Raw genomic sequence first — 18,194 nt, 5'->3', positions numbered from 1 at the left:
TTTTTGTCTTTGTACTTTATTTATTATTACAATTGCAAAACATAAACATACTAAAAATTATTTTCACACAAATTTAAAAGGTTATTCTTTAGTTTCAGAAGATGAAAGTTGAATTCAATGATAAAAATGTACTTAGAAGTATTGAGTAGTATCATAATTTTTTGCATGTATGACGTTATTGTCAAAATTTCTATATACCATATGTATGCTATTACATAAGCTATTTGTCATAAGTTTTTCAATAGCATGACATGCATATTTTTCTTCGTAATCAACCGGTATGCAATGGAAGATCAATTTTAACTTAGTCTATTATATATACGGTGACACTAACATATGTACGAAATAATAAGCTTGACAACAAATATGTATGGTAGAAGGCCATTTGGTATTAAAGTATTTAAGTATTTTTCTTGGTAGTAATTGTTGGTATCATCTTCTACTAAGTCAAAAATTAAAAAATATTTTATTTTTACCGCAAAATTTTGCAATCAACCTTTAATTTAGTTGATCAACATATTCATTTCTGATAGCTAAGATGGATTTTTAATTTATATTATACAACTTGCACAAATTGCATTTTAATCTAATTATGAAAATATTTCCCTTTTTAAATGCATTATTACTGCCATTGGGGTTGATAACCAAGTGTTCTGGAAGAATCGAATCATTTTTTATATCCGACATGAAGCAATAAATCACTGAATACTGGATATGTTCTTACTTTATATTTCTTCTCAGTTGAATCTTTTTCATTTGAGACCATAAGTATAATTTTGACAAGCTAGCTTTTACAGTCTCTACTTTGGTCGATTTTGGAACTACTGGCAGTACTTGACATAAATCACCTTCTAAACCATTAATTTTTTACCAAGTTGTTCATTGATATCCAATTTATCTCTAAAACTCCGAGCAATTGTTTCGATCGTTTGACACTTCTCCATAAGCGCTTCATCTCATATTATCAATTTTTCTTATAAATTTATCATTATTGCTTTGCTTTGATATATTTGTGAAGGTTATTTCAGTTATTTGAAGAGGTGTATCAAATATAAAGTGAGTGGTCTCATGATAAATCGTTGTTGCTTGTTGGTACACCACTTGTTATTATTGCTGACAGTATCATGCCTCTTAATCTGACATTTGCAAGTAATTGACACAAAATATATTTCGATTCCATCGAAGGCATCTACAAAGGATAATTCCGCTATACCAGAATCGACTCCTTATAATATAGTCTTGAAAGATTGTTCTTGTTCAGGATTTAGTTTTGATTGTGCTTCTTCAGTCACTTGTATGGTCTTTTAATTCTTAATACTATACTAACCTTTTTTACTTTGTGTTCTAATATTTTTAATCTTTAACGCTCTTTTTATGGAATAAATCTATGTACCCTAAGATTTTTTTTAACTTAAAAAATAATTTTACTCATATGATGAATTTAAACAATAATTGAATTGGATTATTTAGCTAAATAATTAATTGAAAGAATTAATTATTTGGTCTTAACATAAAAAATAATTTATTTTTTGTTGATTCAAATTCTTAATATTAGTTCATCTTTTGTTTTGAATATTTAATCTTAATTATAATTTTATCCTCACATGAATTTTATTTTCAAAGAGTAAAAATATCGATTTAACGTTCCACTTTTAGAGCTTTATATATACATAATCATTAGTGGTATTAATTCTTATCATCCATTTTTCTTTCTCTTTCTCACACATTTATATTCTTAAATATTTTTTTAGTTGTTGTTTAATAATTGGGTATATTTTTTAATATTACACGAAAAATTGATTAAAAAAATAGTATTTGAGTAGGAAAATAGTTCAAAAATAAGATAAAAATATATTATCATGGGGATATTTTTGTCTCAATTTACACGCCTTTTGCAGTTCATTTAACATTACTTTTATTGTTTCTTGGTATTGGACATTATGGAGTGGTAATGTGTTTCCAACACGGAGGATTCTTATGAAATTAATTTTATTAAACCTTCATGCATATTGTTAATAAGAATTTAATAGAGAAAAAATTATTAATTTTAAAATTTTATATATTAAAAAAATTAACATAGAAGGTATTATAGTCCAAAAAAAAAAGTTATTACAGTTATGTCCTTTCCCTATGAGTTCTTCTGTTTAATATTTTAGGGCAATTTTGGTCTATCAATATTGTATTCGTGCTATAATATATAGGCTCTCATTTTCTAAAAATTAGTAATAGAATTTTTTAAGAAGTATATCCTAAAAGTAATAGGATTACATGACTAAAAATATGTGTCTATCCTGAAAGTAATTATACTAAAAGGAAACTCAGCGTGTTCCTAAAGGTATTAGGTTTACAAGATAACATGTGGTATTATATGTCTATGCCCGAAATTAATTATATTAATAGTATTCCTAAAGGTAATCATGTATGATTCATAATATATAGTATTATATCCTAAAATTAATAGTATTACAAAGCTAATATCTAAAATTCTAGTTATATTATTTTATTGTGAGTTATTATACTTAATATTATAAGATAGAAATATAGATTTAACGCACAAGGCTAAAAGCCATGCGCTAAGTTCAGCTCCCAAAAAAGGAAAAAACAAGTAAAGGTCAGAAGCCGGAACTGTCAACCGTTCACGCATTTACACACAAAATTCTCTGCATCTTTCCGCCTCATGACTAAACAGCGCCACTTACTATAATTTATTCAACGGAAAATGGTCAAAATTATTCTTAAACTATCAAAAATAGTTCAAATATACCCTTTGTTTATTTTTTGTACCAAATTTATTCTCGCCGTCTAAAAATTGGACCATTATTACCCTAAAACTAACGGTTACCACATCAGCTTTTGGACATACTTAAATATTACGAAAAAAAGGTCAAAATTGCCCTCAAACTATCGAAAATAGCTCAATTATATCCTCAGTTTTGTGTTTGGTACCAAATATGTCCTTGACGTCTAAAAATTGGACCATTACTGCCCTAAAAACTAACGGTCGTCACATAAGCTCATGTGAACAACAAAAGTCTATCTCCTACAGACTGTCTTCCATCTTGACAAAAGCCCTCACGAATAAAATTTCTTTCTCCATTTTCATTCGTTGACTCATCGAAGTGTTGCTCCTTCCAAATAATTAAAGTAACACCAATCTTATTATGAGAAATTTAGTTGGGCTATTATTAAGATTCACAAATCTATAAAAAAAAAAAAAAATCAATATACTATACAAAAAATAAAATACCAACTTTTATCACTTAAAAGCATAAATCTTATCACAAAAATGGTGGAGAACAACAAAAGCTGTATATTGCACTACTCCTATGGCTAGCTATCCAAGCTCATATCTCAAAAATGTCACATATCAGTTGCAGAGATATATCCTTTTAAAAACAACTCTCATAAAAAACTCGAAAACCATTAGAATGAAACCATCCTCTAAAATACTAAACCCTTCCACTTCCCGCCTTCATCAACAGAAAAGAAAAGAAGACCGACCGCAAATAAGACCTAGACCCAAAACCTCATACAAAGATATATTTTTTAGACACCACCTAATCCTTCCCCTTCTCACTGGCCTAGCTAGCAGGCCACCTGAAGTGCTTCACTGCGCCTTCACAAGAAATACAGCAACCTCGCAGAAAATGGAGAAAGAAATTTTATTCGTGGGGACTTTTGTCAAGATGGAGGACCGTCTGTTGGAGATAGACTTTTGTTGTTCACATGAGCTTATGTGACGACCGTTAGTTTTTAGGGCAGTAATTGTCCAATTTTTAGACGTCAAGGACATATTTGGTACCATACACAAAACGGAGGATATAATTGAGTTATTTTCGATAGTTTGAAGGCAATTTTGAACATTTTCTCATAATATTTAAGTATGTCCAAAAATTGATGTGACAACCGTTAGTTTTAGGATAATAATGGTCTAATTTTTAGACGGCGAGGACAAATTTGGTACCAAAAATAAACGGAGGATATATTTGAGCTATTTTCGATAGTTTGAGTACAATTTTGACCCTTTTCCGTTTATTCAAATAAAGCCAGCACTGCTTTAATAGTTGTTTACCCCACAAAATTTCACAAAATATTGCAATTACGCCCTCGAAAACTGAACATCCATTATCTCCTTCATCTTTCTCTGTGAGAAAAAATTTAAAGAGAGAAAGTGATTTAAGGTGAGAAACTGCACTGCTACAGTATAATGGCAGTTGCTAGGATTTTTGTAAATTGAACATTTTCTCTATGGAAGTTTCTGGTAGACGATCGAATTATACTTTGTTGAATCAAATTCCTGACGATAATTTTGTCCAGCCGCCACCGCTGAAGTTCTCCGCCGGAGCTGACTTGATTGAGGACCGCATGATGCAATCACAGAGCCGGGTCGGATCATTGCAGTTACCCGGTTCGGGAGGGTCGCATAGGCAATCAAGTGAAGGCAGCTTCGGTGGTAGCTCGATCTCCGGGGAGTACTACGCGGAGACTTCCTTTGGGCTTAGAAATGACGGCTGCGGCTCGTCGGCGGCGGCAAGGAGTTGGGCGCTGCAGACGGAGGAGAGTTACCAGCTGCAGTTAGCGTTGGCAATACGGCTCTCTTCAGAAGCAACCTGTGCTGATAATCCAAACTTCTTAGGTCCTGCGGCCGACGAATCAGCATCCCAAGATTCAGATTCTTCTGCATCAGCGGAAACAATGTCACATCGATTGTGGGTAAGATGTTTATTGCTTTAGAAATCCTTTGACCATTTCGTAATGGTAAACGAGAGAAATAAGAGGAGTTGGTTTAGATTACAAATGCCTTATGCTATAATGTAGTAGCTGATTAAGTGGTGGATTATGAGGGAATCTAACAGTCCAACCCAAAACTTTGAGATAATGGGTGAAATGGTCCAAGACCTTTATAAACTTATTTGAAAGCCCTTACATAATCACGCAGAGCAATAATATGTGACTCAATCATCCCTTTTTCTGGTTTACACGTGAGCTTTAATATGGACATATGGGTGTGAGAATGGGCGTTCCTCTAATACTATCTGAAAGAATCTGATCATCCAACCTAAATCCTTTTTGATATTGAATGGAGTGACTCAAGACCTTTTGTGAACTTTTTTGGAAGTCCTTAGACAAACTTATGTAGAACCACAATATAACTCAACTTAGGATTTGGTTTAGACTACAATTGTCTCCACGCATTAAAGTTGGTGATTAAGCGGGTAGTTGAACACTCCATCACCAAATGAACGAATTATTCAATGATTATTTAGACACTTCAACTCGCCTCCAGTGTGTCTCGTGGACACTCGAAGCCACCAGACCAGATGTGTGCATTACAATCGCCAATGACGTGCAAATGAGTGAATTATACAATGAACATGTGTTGTTAGTGAATATTTTTTTGAAACATGTAATTAAAAAAAAAGAATACAAGAAAAAAATCTCTTTTTCTTATTTTAACCATAACAGCAACCCCCCATCTCCATTCTTCTTCTTCCTTCCTCCTCCCCTTCCACCCCCTTTTCAATTGGTAGAACACCCAATTGTTAATTATTGGTAGCTCTGTTAATGTATTGTGTTCTTGGAGAGGATGGGAAAATCGATGAGGAGATTTTAAAGATTTTGCGGCTGATTTCATGGTGTTCTCAGGTGACATTCATGGTGGAATCGCGATGGTGCATGGTGGAACGATGGTAGAGAGAGGTGGTTGAAAGGGTGGTTTAAGGAGTAGAAGAAGAAGAATTGTGAGGAAGAGGGTGATAATGCGAGACCCAAAATGGTGGGATCTATGTGTATTGTGTCTAAAATGGTGAGTTCTCCTTTTTTAATGGTGAATGGGAAATTGAATAAGAAGAAGTGTTGAGGAAAAGGGTGAAAACATGAGATCCACATAATTAAAAAAAAGAAGATTAAAACACAAAATTTAAAGATTCACGCGCTAAAATTTTGTTTAAAAGACAAACATTTTGCCATGTTAGCGCCGACTGTCTATTTTACCATGTCTAGCACCGGGTGTCCACAACACATTGGGGGAAAGTTGAGGTGTCTAAATGATCATTTGGTAAGTTGGAGTGTTCAACTGACAGTTGGGGCCAACTTTAAGTGTCTATTTATATATTTTGCCTTTTTCTTAACATGGTATTAGAAAAGATCCATCCCTTATGTCGAGTAACCCAATGTTGGACCCGTAGTTATGTTATCCACGCTCCAAGTGTCTAACTCTAGGCATGAGGGAATGTTAGAATTCCATATTTGTTGAGACTTGAGAGTATGGCTGAACTGCGGGGGTCTTAGAGCTCTATATAATTGTGTTGAAGTGTATGACTATCTCATCTAAAAGCTTAAGCTGTTAGAGGTAACATACTTTTATTTTCTTAGTTATGTCTTCAACACGCATCCCCACGTGCGGGCCTCATTCTTTTCCATGGACCAGGTGCTTGAAAATTCTTTTTTTGATAATGGATGGCGGTGAGACTCAAACTCAGGACCTCGCCCTGTTGTTATACCATATTGAAGTGTGTGGCCATCTTATCTAAAAACTTAAGCTAGAGAGAGCACATTTTTATTTTCTTGATAATGTATTCAACAGATTGAAAGTATAGATTGTAGTCTATTTATATTGTTTTAGACCAGCCTAACCGCGCAAACTAGGTTTTGGGATTGAGTTAGGCTTAATGTCCATTTTGTTTTAACTTCCTTTCCCAAGCTTAGTAGTTCTGCTCGCTTCAACTTTGTTTTTCTCCTATGTTTCAAACTTAAGTATCAAACTAATATGGAGGTTGAGAATAAATGGGTGCTTTTGACAAGCGAAGGATGGAGTCTTTCTTTGTGTAGATCTCTTCTCATTCTCAATCGACACGCTTATTCTGTCCATATTTTCCAGGTCATCATTCCTAAAGACATCTTTTTGCTGTCTTTATTCTATGCCAGATAAATGGATGCTTATCGTACTTTGACAAAGTCCCTGATGGATTTTATTGGATATATGGGATGGATCCATATGTCTGGACTGTCTGCTCAGTTCTGCAAGAAAGCGGCCGTATTCCATCAATTGAATCATTGAAGGCAGTGGATCCCACTGTAGCACCATCTGTTGAAGTGATTTTAATTGATCGGTGTAACGATCCCAGCTTGAAGGAACTGCAGATTGGAATTCTTAGCATGTCCGCTAGTTGCATCAGCGTAGAAGAAGTTGTTGATCAGCTTGCCAAGCTTGTCTGTGATCATATGGGGTGAGTACTACAAGCTTTTTCTCAGAAGCTCCAACAGACACACTTTTTCTGTTTTTCTTTTTGTAATTAGCTTTATTCCCTTTACAAGGGGTGCAGCTCCTGCTGGAGAAGATGACTTGGTTTCCATGTCGAAGGAGCGCAGTGATGAGCTCAAGGATTGTCTAGGAACTATCGTGCTTCCAATTGGTAGCCTGTCAGTTGGGATTTGCAGGCACCGAGCGTTGCTTTTTAAAGTATGTTAAACCTGTTTAGTTGGTGCTGTTATAAGTCAGTAGATCTAAATTCTAAGGAATTTAAGGATAATAATCAGACTAACGGTATATTTTATCACCAAAATAGAAAAACCTTATGGATAGAGTGTGTGTGTGTATTTTATTTTTTCTGCCGTCAGTGTGAAATATGGCCTGTATAAGGTTGATGTTTTGTCGTTAACTTCAATGTGATCATTACAGGTGCTAGCTGACATAATTGATTTACCATGTCGAATTGCCAAGGGATGTAAATATTGTAACAGATCCGATGCTTCCTCATGTCTAGTTCGATTAGGACTTGACAGGTAAAAGTTCAGAATAAATATAGTTTATGTTATCGTCTTTACTTAGTTTGAAAATGTTCGTACTAGGATAGAAAAAGGGGAAGAACACTCTGATTCATCTTTTGTATTCCTTTCTGCTAGATAAGTATAGTTTCGGGGATGGTGTGTCTTTTAGATGTTGAAGCCTTAACAGATGTAATAAATGCTGCCACTTACTTTTTGTTTGGAAAACAATTATCCCTCATTTATTGTGTATGATATGATCAATATTTACTTTCCTATTGCTATTACACATCTGTTGATAACATTATGGAAATGATTTGTGCCTATTGGTTGTACTGGTTACAACTCTTTTACCTGGTATTTTATTTATGATATGCTCAACTTTAATTTTTTCTTAACGCTACTGGTTTATGTGTTCTTTGATTACGTAAGCTGGTGAAGAACAAGAAGTTCAAAATCTAATACACTTGTCAAAAGAAACAGTTCAAAATATATATATGTATTCAGAAAATTGACTATGGCGAATTTTCTTATTGTATTATGTGAATTTTTATGACTATGGCGAATTTTCTTATTGAATATGTGAACTTTCCGATGCGATAAAACAGATCTTTAAAGATTCAAGTCACTACTTTTAGTTTATGAACTAAATAAACCTAGCAGGAATTTGCTTCTCTTAGTACCTGCTATACCAAACTTAGAGACTTTTTTTGTTTTGTTGAGAAGGTCAAAACTTAGAGATTTTGGAATTAAGATATGTGAGTTGAATGGTAATTCTTTATTAATATGCTGAGATTGAAAAAAAAAGTTCAAAAAACTGACCCCCATTGTCCACGAGATAGGTAATGTACCTTAATTTCTCATACAGTCTTAATAGCTTAGATTCTGATTTCATGATCCCATCCTTTTCTTCTTCCGCTCAGCTCCAAAATGCAGAGAAAAAGAACCAAAGTGCTAAAACTAGAAGCAAGCAGAATCAGATATCCAAGGCAGATGGTTTAGTGAATGAAAGGAAATTATTGCTGTCACTGCTACTTTAAGTTGGGATTAGCTTAGTAATTAATGATATGCCTGTCGTCTTCATCTGTTGAACTATTATTCTTGATTCAGTTTATATGATGGATATATATTAGTCTTAAATATGCTAAACATTTGTGCGCTATTTGGATAGTCTCATATTAGGAAGGAGTGCTACTACTGACATGTAACTCTTGACCATACAGGGAGTACCTGGTTGATTTGGTCGGTAAGCCAGGAGTTTTATGCGAACCAGATTCCTTGATCAATGGTCCATCTTCCATCTCAATTCCTTCACCTTTGCGCTTTCCGAGATACAGACAAGTTGAACCTACAATTGATTTCAGGTCACTGGCCAAACAGTATTTCTTGGATAGTCAATCACTTAATCTACTGTTTGATGATTCTTCAGCTGGTGATTTTCTAACTCTTACCTGCTTAAACACATGCATTTTTGGTGTTCATTTTGTTTGTTTTGAATATTTTTGTAAAGTCGTTTTGTTTGTTTTGAATTATCTAACTCTTTTCCGACATGTAACTTGGCCTTTGCCATGATGTATTGAGAGACGTTCAGTTCCTTAACCAAATTTAAGATGGCTCCTGTCTAGTATGCTGCGTCCACCAAATACCCACTTGTGCCAAGTTTCTTTTCATTGGATAAAAAAGAGTCTGGGATCTGATAATCTGTCAAACTTATTAGTGTCTCCTGAAAACTTTGGCGGTATATTTTGTTATTTGTCTTACTTGAATGGAGTATACTTTCAGCTTGCCTGTAACTATATTCAATGCTGTAATAACCTAAAACATAATTGAATACATGATTTCATTGGCAATCCAGAGCTCACTGGTGCTTCCATGCATTATCTACTCTTTAAATGACATAACACAGGATTGAAGACAATATATTGTTTATTTGTGTATATTGTTCCAGAGACTAATTGGCATTTCATTTTATAAAGTACATACCTTTCCATTTGGATCTGTATTGGCCATAACACAGACCTTTTCTGTCTCATCAAGATTCCCCTGCGATTTTGTCAAGATTACACTAAATCCCTCTTGTAGGAATGGAACTTGAACCTTGTTCATAGTCAAATAGGCTAGCAACCTTTGTTTTCCCCCTGAATACATGTTTATTTCTGTAGGTAGCCAATTTAAGTTAAACCCAATGGAGATGCTTTTGCTTGCATCCTTGCTCCCTCACAGCCTACTGTTTTTTTTTCCCTTTATCTGCCAGTACATCGCCAAGACTTCTATAACTGTGAGTAATCAGCAAAGTCCAAAGCAAGATATTTATGTGGTTTAGAGTGCCAAGCTTGGCCACTTATTTGGTACCAAAATGCCTCCTGTCTGTACCATAGTTTTTAATTTCGACATTCCATCTTCTTGCCATCTATTCTGTTCTTCATTTGTTTCTTTAATTTATTCTCTGGTTTAGGTAATGTGATTAAAAGGCTTGATACTAGCTCCGCTTGTTAAGTTTCGATGTTGATATTTGATTTTTCGGAATGATTATTTTTAATAGTACCCACACCCACCCATACATTATATGTGTGTGTGTACATTTGATTAAAAAGCTTGATTTAACTTCAAATATCAATTTAAGGTGTTGACATTTGAGTCTTCTGGAGATTGAATTGTTTTTTTATATAGATGGATGTATATTTATTTTAGATAAGGTAAATGATTTTATTGATTTGGGAAAACTCCCGTATACAAGTAGTATACCCAACAGTAAAAAGCCTTCACAAAAATATAAATGTCTACAAATAACTCCAATCTCATATAAAAACAGGGATCTCATGGGTGCACCAAAAGCTAAAGTAGTAGGCTATTTCTTAAATGTACAGAAGCTCTCCTATTTTTCTCTTTACGCAGGACCCACATGATGGGTATTGGGCAAAATCCCATGCCCTATGTCTTCTCGTTTATTCTTCTAAAGGCTTCACTAAACTTGGCATGGTCGACTGCACCCCGAACTAGTTCCAGACAACCTATAATTGTGAATCCACCCGACAATACAACAACAGGGGATGATCCACATCTTTGCTTGAACGTCTGCACATAAAGCACTAGCTAACATATGTAATCCTCTTCTTCCACAAGTTTTCATCCGTCGAAATTTCCCAATTGCTGCCAAACAAGCAAAGAAGCACCTTTTAATCCAAACCGATATATGCGGGAAGCCTGTCCTTCCTCACCAAAGCTTGTGGTAGTATGACTTTAATTAGAAAATTCCATCTCCCGCTCCCCACCTCTATGAGTCCTGTCTAGTGAGTGTTGGGTTTTGTTTGTTAAGCATCCTTGGAAATTCATCCGCATATATACATGTATATTTATATACTTAGCTATTTTTGGATCGCAATATTTCTTCCTTTTGGTTTGGGGTGGGGTTGTGGGGGGGGTGGGGGGGTACAACCTAAAATTAGAATAGGCAAAGACAAATTAATAACATTAGTGTCTCTAGTCTCCACCTGTTATAACTAGGAAAGTAAGTATGAATTATTTCTCTTCCTTGTGCAAATAAATATTATTCCCTTTATCCCATTTTATGTGGCACACATTTCTTTTTAGTTTGTCCCAAAAAGAGTGGCACCATTCTATATTTTGAGACAATTTAACATTAAATTTCCTATTTTCCCGATGATTTATAGCCGCGCAAATGTCTATGGCTTGTTTTAGACCACAAGTTTCAAAAGTCTTCATTTATCTGCTAAGCTCCGAGCCAAATCAAACAATGCCACATAAATTGGGATGGAGGGAGTACTATTTTGTTTATGGACAATTTCTCTTCAGTTTTGTTAGTGAATACCAGATCCCTCAAGTCCTGTTTCAGGGATTCATAACAATTAGCATTTGGCGCAGGATCTGCAGCTGATGGAGATGCAGGACAATCAGACAGAAGTTACATGGATAGAAACAATGCAGTCCCTAGTTCAAGTAACCGTGATGCAATTTCTCGGCTACCTCTGCCTCCATCAAATGCATGGAAAAAGGGGCGTGATAAAGAATCTCAACTTTCCAAAATGTATAATCCTTCAAGTATGTTAAACTCAATGAACGTGGACAAGGACCTAGTTCCTGTGAAGCATGTCCCCCCATCAGGGGAAGATGTTCAACCACTGATGGCATTGTCTCACCCAAGAGCAGATACAATAAATGATGGAGAACTTCTTAGTGATGTAGAAGAGTTCAATATTCCATGGAATGATCTGGTTCTGAAGGAGAGAATTGGGGCAGGTAATCTGTCTCTGCTTGTTTCTAGCCACTTGGATAGTGGTCGGATGTTTGTTTTTCCTATTGAAGGGTGCATGTTATATTGGTATTCTATAGTACCATAAAATTTCTTGTTTTTCCTATTGAAGGGTGCATGTTATATTGGTATTCTATAGTACCATAACATTTCTTGTTTGTTTTAGCTAACACCGTTTGTCGATTTTCAGGGTCTTTTGGTACTGTTCATCGTGCTGATTGGGATGGCTCTGTAAGATACTTGTCTATGTAGATCTTAGTTTTTGAAAGTCTTCTATCTGGAAAAAATCTAACGTATCTCTCACTTCAGAGATTCATTTATGCAATGTAAATTTGTTTCTCTCTATTGTTCTTTTATTGGGGGGAAACCATATCTCTGTTGTGGTTTAAACAAGCCAACAAGGTAGCACTCAAGCTCCCTCCCAAATGCTTTTTACTGACTCTTTTTTTTCTCCAGATTTTGTCGTTTTTATTTTGGGGAGGAGGGGTAGTATTTTGTATGTCCATTGGAGATAAAAATATCTGAAGCTGCTATTTTCGTTGACTTTGTTCCTTCCTGATTGCGTCTCATGGAAGTTTGTATCATTTAGGACGTTGCTGTGAAGATTCTCATGGAACAAAATTTTCATGCGGAGGGATTCAATGAATTTTTGCGGGAGGTAAGTCTGGGCCTTCTCCCCCATCTTCCAACTAGCAATTAGGAAGAACAAGAGACAGACCAGGATGCGTGGAGATTGAGGATCAGTGAACATCAGTTTTATTTAATTGTTTTCCCTTCTACACTCTTCTAATTCTGTTTTCTCTTTGGTTGTCCTAGGTTGCAATAATGAAGCGGTTGCGACATCCAAATATTGTACTTTTTATGGGTGCTGTCATTCAGCCACCAAATTTGTCCATAGTTACTGAATATTTATCGAGGTCTTAGAAATATTTTTCCGTCCAATTAACAGAAAACATTACGCTATTCCCAATTTAGCTGAGCGATTCCCATGTTATCATGTATTTCAGAGGTAGCTTATATAGACTTCTTCATAGACCTGGTGCGAGAGAGTTGTTAGATGAAAGACGTCGGCTGTGTATGGCTTACGATGTGGTATGGATAAATGTGTCCTACTCCCTCCTCTTTCTCATTTTATTTTTTCAATTGGGGCTAATCTCTTACTATGGTCTTGTTGTGCAGGCAAATGGGATGAATTATCTTCACAAACGCAATCCTCCCATTGTTCACCGAGATTTAAAATCTCCAAATCTGCTAGTGGACAAAAAATATACAGTGAAGGTGAGAGTAAGAATTTCTTTAGCAAACATAAAGGTGCAATCCTTTTTGTCATGATTAATATATTGTCGGACTTGGCTGTCAGAGTAGTCAAATCTGAAGGAAATATCATTTTGGATAGGGCATATTTTTTTATTAACTTCTTCAGATATTTTCCGGAGGGTCAAGAGAGAAACATAGAGAAGTTTTATAGTTTCACAAACTTCCTAACCTAATCAAACTTGCTAAAACACATAAGGCAAGTGGTGAACCAGCAAGTATTTATCAGATTTCTCAGATGATGGAGAGTTAACGTTGCAATCCCATGAAATGGGTTAATTTCCAACAAGAGAGGATATATGTTGAAGCTTTTATCTAAAGGGAAAAATCACTTGTACATAATTAATAATTTTACATTTTGGAGGGAAGCTTGGTCCAAAATCTCTCTTTGCGATCTTCTAGACATATACCATCTATAGAGTGGTTTTTCAGCTGCCATGTAGCAATAGTGCTGCATTCAGTCCACCTTACATATCATAAACACATGTGGATCCAGTGTTTCAAGAAATTTAGGAGTCACTATGAGGACGAATTTATGTCTAGTTAAGATTATGCTTTTTCTACTCATGTTTTTCCTTAACATAACTTGTCCTCCTTTTCGACCTCCTGGTGAATTAGTTTCTTTTTAACCGGAAATATTAGCATAGATGTGTCTCCTCTCACTCCGGGAATATGTGTCTGGTCTTCTTCCTTTTAATCAACTTGGACCATCGAGAAAAACACTAATTTCTTGATCATTCAATTTGACATTTCAAACCCAACCAAAAAAGATTTTAAAAAAAAATATCAAAAGGTCTTGAGGTCTGATTGAGAATTTGCTTGAAAAAGAGGAGGCATTTTGAATGTCTGTGATTTTTAAGGAGGTTCTGTCCTCCATAGCTCAGCAGTATGCATAATGTATTACATGTACTTTTAGTTAACATTATAATTTATTCTTAAGTTCTGAACAAACTTGGTAGTCCTACTCAAAGTTAGCTAGCGAATATGATTTTGTTGCTTTAATGAATTTATTATTACTTATTTTCGTTTATGAAAGATTTTATGAAGCTATTATTTCTCTTTATCAGTAAAAGATTCTAAATGTTCTCACTTGTCTAATGTCCTCATCAGGTCTGTGATTTTGGTCTTTCTCGTTTCAAAGCTAATACATTTCTTTCATCAAAGACTGCTGCCGGAACTGTAAGTTCTTGATTCAAGCTCTGGTTCCTTTAGTGTTCTGTTGGTCTTTTGGCTCGTTTCTTGATAACTAAATAAGGAAAAGAATGATTTGGTGCTTAATGTGACAGCCGGAATGGATGGCGCCTGAAGTTCTTCGTGATGAACCATCAAATGAGAAATCTGATGTATACAGCTTTGGCGTTATTTTATGGGAGTTGGCAACACTACAACAACCATGGAGTAATTTGAGCGCACCACAGGTTTGTGCTTGGTATTTTAGGTGTAAATGGTGATCTAAACAATTGAATAAGGGTGGCAAGTGGGCCGGTCCTGGACCGGTCCGGGACCACGGGCTAACGGGCCAAGACCATTTGGGCCGGTCTTAGTGGGCCTGGGCCGGTCCTATGATTTAGGCCCGTCATGCCCGGGACCTTAGCGGGCCAAACGGTCCCAACGGCTATTTTTTTAAAAAAAATTTAAAAAAATTAAAATATATATAGCTTTGAATATCTCTTTACAATATTTTTGTCTTTTTATATATCTTAAGCTATACATATAGTATATACTATACTATATATATATATATATACATCTTACTATATGCATAGTATATAAGCCATATTCGATAGTATACATCTTAATATAGTAAGATGTATATATAGTATAGTATATATATATATATATATATATATATATATATATCTTAAGATGTATGTATAGTATATAAATCGAATATTAATATATAAATCTTAAGATGTATATATAGTAAATCGAATATAGCTTATATATCTTAGGATATACATATAGTATAGTATAGTATATATATATAAGCTTATATATATATCGAATATAACATATATATATATATATATATACTATACTATACTATACATCTTTATATATATATATACTATACTCTATATACATCTTTATAACGCATTGCTTTGAATATCTCTTTACAATATTTTTGTCTTTAAATTTGAATTAAAAAATTTAGGTGACAATTCTATAATATAATTTACTAGGAATTGCCTTAGATATTTTTATTATCATTTTTTTTCTCTAACTTGTATAAAAACAAATTTAAAAATAGAAAGTATATGCAGGCCCGTTTAGTCCCGGGACCGTTAGGTCGTGGTCCCGGTCCCGGACCGGTTCCAACAACAAGCCCGTGAAGCCCGGAACCGTTTAGGACCGGCCTGCCTAGGACCGGCCCACTTAGGACCGGGCCCGGCCCACATGCCACCCTTACAATTGAATCTAGAGGGTAACAACTAATATATCAACTGAAAGGACCTAAGGCTATCTCTTGGGATGTGAAAATGAGTTGGTCCATATGGTTCTTCTGCCAGGAACTAGGGCACCACAAGTGGGATCACTTCCAGGAATGTCATTTCAATTTCCTTTCGTCATCTACCTCTCTTTTTCATGTGGTTAATGTAGAAAGCTACGCATTCATGGGCCCTTGAATGGGAAAGTTCTGGGGATGCTACTTTCCACTTCTCTCTAGGTTTTGTTTTGCTTATTGTGGTCTTCTAATAGTTCATATTTTGAGAAGAGAAGAAAAGAAAAAGTTCCTACTTTCTGTAATAGTTAGTGTACAGTTTGTCAAGATTATTGTTAAGTAGAGAACTAAAAATTGTGGTAAGTTGATGACTAGTGTAACCGTAGTTTAATTATGATGAATCATCTAAATATTGTATTTGTTAATGCGGGTGAGGTAAAGAAGTTAGTCAACCACATTGACATGGTGCTAGATAGGAAAAGGTTGTCGCATGTTAGAGGATGGGGACAAAGAAGCTAATTCAAGAGAGTAAGATTCGAATAGTTATTTGGAATAGACTTGTTGATGGGAAAGCAAATAGAATTAGTAGATACCATAAAGAGGAGGACAATAGATATGCCCACAGGCTTAGTTCAAGTGACCTAGAATGTAGGTCACAGGTTCAAGCCATGCGCCATGTGAACTAAGCCTTGTATTGTAGTGAAGAAGGGTACAGGGGCGGGCCCATTATTCCCGAGTTTCGGAGCCTCTGGTTACTCCTAAGGGTTGATTTCTCGGTCATCATGATTGTTGAAACTGTTTCCCTGTGATATCGTACATTCTAGTTTCTGCTACAAGTTTGATTTTTGAAAGATAGATAAGAGGACCATCTGTCGAGCCTCATGAATATTGAACTGTTTGTTTTTTTATATCGTACATGGCGTAGAATGTGCTGTAATGAATCTGATTTTGTAGGTTGTAGCAGCTGTCGGCTTTAGGGGGAAGAGGCTTGACATTCCAAGTGACTTGAATCCTCAAGTGGCGACTATTATTGAGGCCTGCTGGACTAAGTGTGTTGCTTGTACTCGTCCCCAAGTTCATGCCTTTTAGTTTCGTGATTGCTTTAATGTTATCTAAAGTTAGTTTTGATAATGTTGTAGTGAGCCGTGGAAACGCCCCTCCTTTTCTACTATCATGGATATGCTGAGACCAAATCTTAAATCTCCTCTCACACCTCAATCAGGTCATACAGACATGCAGATGCTCACGTGAATGTGTGATAACTTTTATGGTTTCTGCACATAATTTGCATTTGTTACTAGTCAATGTTTCTGGGAGGAAGAATGCTTGGAGGATTATGTCAGGTTTGTCTATCTCGAAATCTGTTTCGTCGTTCTACTGAATTTTAAAGCTATTGCCCTTGGTATATCCACATTTTTGTCAAAGTCTAGGTAAGTTTGTTTGGAATAAACTTCTTCCCATGACACACTTTCTTGGGTCTAGTGATGCTTTGGAAACTGCTAGAGCATCTGAACTTCTGTTTGGTGGATTTGAGAAGGCATTACTTTAGACTGGCCATGACATCATAGGAGCTAGTATTCTGTTGAGAGACCCAGCCTAACGATCTAGATAGGTGCCAGTGAACCACTGTCAAGCTTTAGCTTGAAAGATTTGAGAGTAAATGCTCAATAAAATGGGTTCACCCCTTTGCTTTCTTGCACTTCGATGGCAAATGTTTTATGACAATACCTCTAGGCAGTTTCTTCACATGTATAAACTTTGATAGCTATGTCTGCGTATGTTTTGCAGGCTTGTATCTATGCATATTAGTTCAGGTTGCCTGTGGAGAATACTAAGTTTTCTTCACGAATTCAAGCAGCAGCCGCTGCCTTACGGAAGATCCTTTGCACTGGGCATGTCCGTTTCTCTCTAAGCACTGTTTGGCCTAGTGATTTTGTTGATGCCAGCAATAACATTTTTTGTATTCTCTGTTCAGAATTGTTGTTGTATAACTATATGTATAAGCATTATAATGAAAAGTTGGATTATAGAAATGCACACCTATCAGACACCATACTTGTGTGTGCTTTATGGTGACATTTACGTTTGTTTCCTAAGTAGCTTTCCTCTGTTTGATTGCTTCCCCTAAAAAATTTTGTAAAGGGGAACACACGCACTTGGGAAGTAGAGTTCCTTAACGCTTCCCTTGCAATAAAATATGGCTTGTACTTGTAATTATGCATACATATTATTTGGTTGCGGACAGGATAATGGTCGACTTTTAACACAACCAAGTGGTGTTGTTGTAAGTGAAGGGATTATGAATGAGGATATATACAATTATACATAACATATATGTGCGTGTATAAAACGATGAAATAGGATTTGCTAGGGTTGGGGCTGTGAGAGCGTTACGCCGTA

General features: G+C 35.5%; 1 protein-coding gene across 4 annotated transcripts; it reads left to right on the top strand.

Annotated features, from left to right (window-relative positions):
• Nucleotides 1–2,589: 2,589 nt before the first annotated feature.
• Nucleotides 2,590–18,008, top strand: LOC104089168 (serine/threonine-protein kinase CTR1-like). 4 transcript variants are annotated; one of them, XM_070195038.1, is made up of 17 exons: nt 2,591–2,722; nt 4,047–4,713; nt 6,928–7,229; nt 7,318–7,462; nt 7,682–7,785; nt 8,991–9,199; nt 11,659–12,024; nt 12,228–12,268; nt 12,627–12,695; nt 12,854–12,954; nt 13,045–13,129; nt 13,217–13,315; nt 14,462–14,530; nt 14,638–14,769; nt 16,749–16,843; nt 16,934–17,137; nt 17,583–18,008. In XM_070195038.1, the coding sequence occupies exons 2-16, from the start codon at nt 4,249–4,251 to the stop codon at nt 17,043–17,045; spliced, it is 2,394 nt and encodes a 797-aa protein (XP_070051139.1). In that variant the 5' UTR covers nt 2,591–2,722; nt 4,047–4,248; the 3' UTR covers nt 17,046–17,137; nt 17,583–18,008. The 4 variants fall into 4 exon arrangements, with proteins under 4 accessions (XP_070051140.1, XP_070051139.1, XP_070051138.1 ...); XM_070195037.1 differs by having other exon boundaries at nt 2,592–2,722; nt 11,650–12,024; XM_070195039.1 differs by lacking the exon at nt 17,583–18,008 and having other exon boundaries at nt 2,590–2,722; nt 11,650–12,024; nt 16,917–16,987.
• The last annotated feature ends 186 nt before the right edge of the window (nt 18,009–18,194 follow it).

Source organism: Nicotiana tomentosiformis, chromosome 2, assembly GCF_000390325.3.
Source record: "Nicotiana tomentosiformis chromosome 2, ASM39032v3, whole genome shotgun sequence".
Taxonomy (NCBI): Eukaryota; Viridiplantae; Streptophyta; class Magnoliopsida; order Solanales; family Solanaceae; genus Nicotiana; species Nicotiana tomentosiformis.
This window is presented reverse-complemented; position numbering and strand designations above follow the sequence as displayed.

Bases quoted from the DNA above. Each gene is read 5' to 3' on its own strand.
- LOC104089168 (XM_070195037.1), top strand. From the start codon at position 4,249: ATGGAAGTTTCTGGTAGACGATCGAATTATACTTTGTTGAATCAAATT. The intron at 4,714-6,927 runs GTAAGATGTTTA...ATTCTATGCCAG, and splicing joins CAATGTCACATCGATTGTGG to ATAAATGGATGCTTATCGTA. The intron at 9,200-11,649 runs GTGATTTTCTAA...CATTTGGCGCAG, and splicing joins GTTTGATGATTCTTCAGCTG to GATCTGCAGCTGATGGAGAT.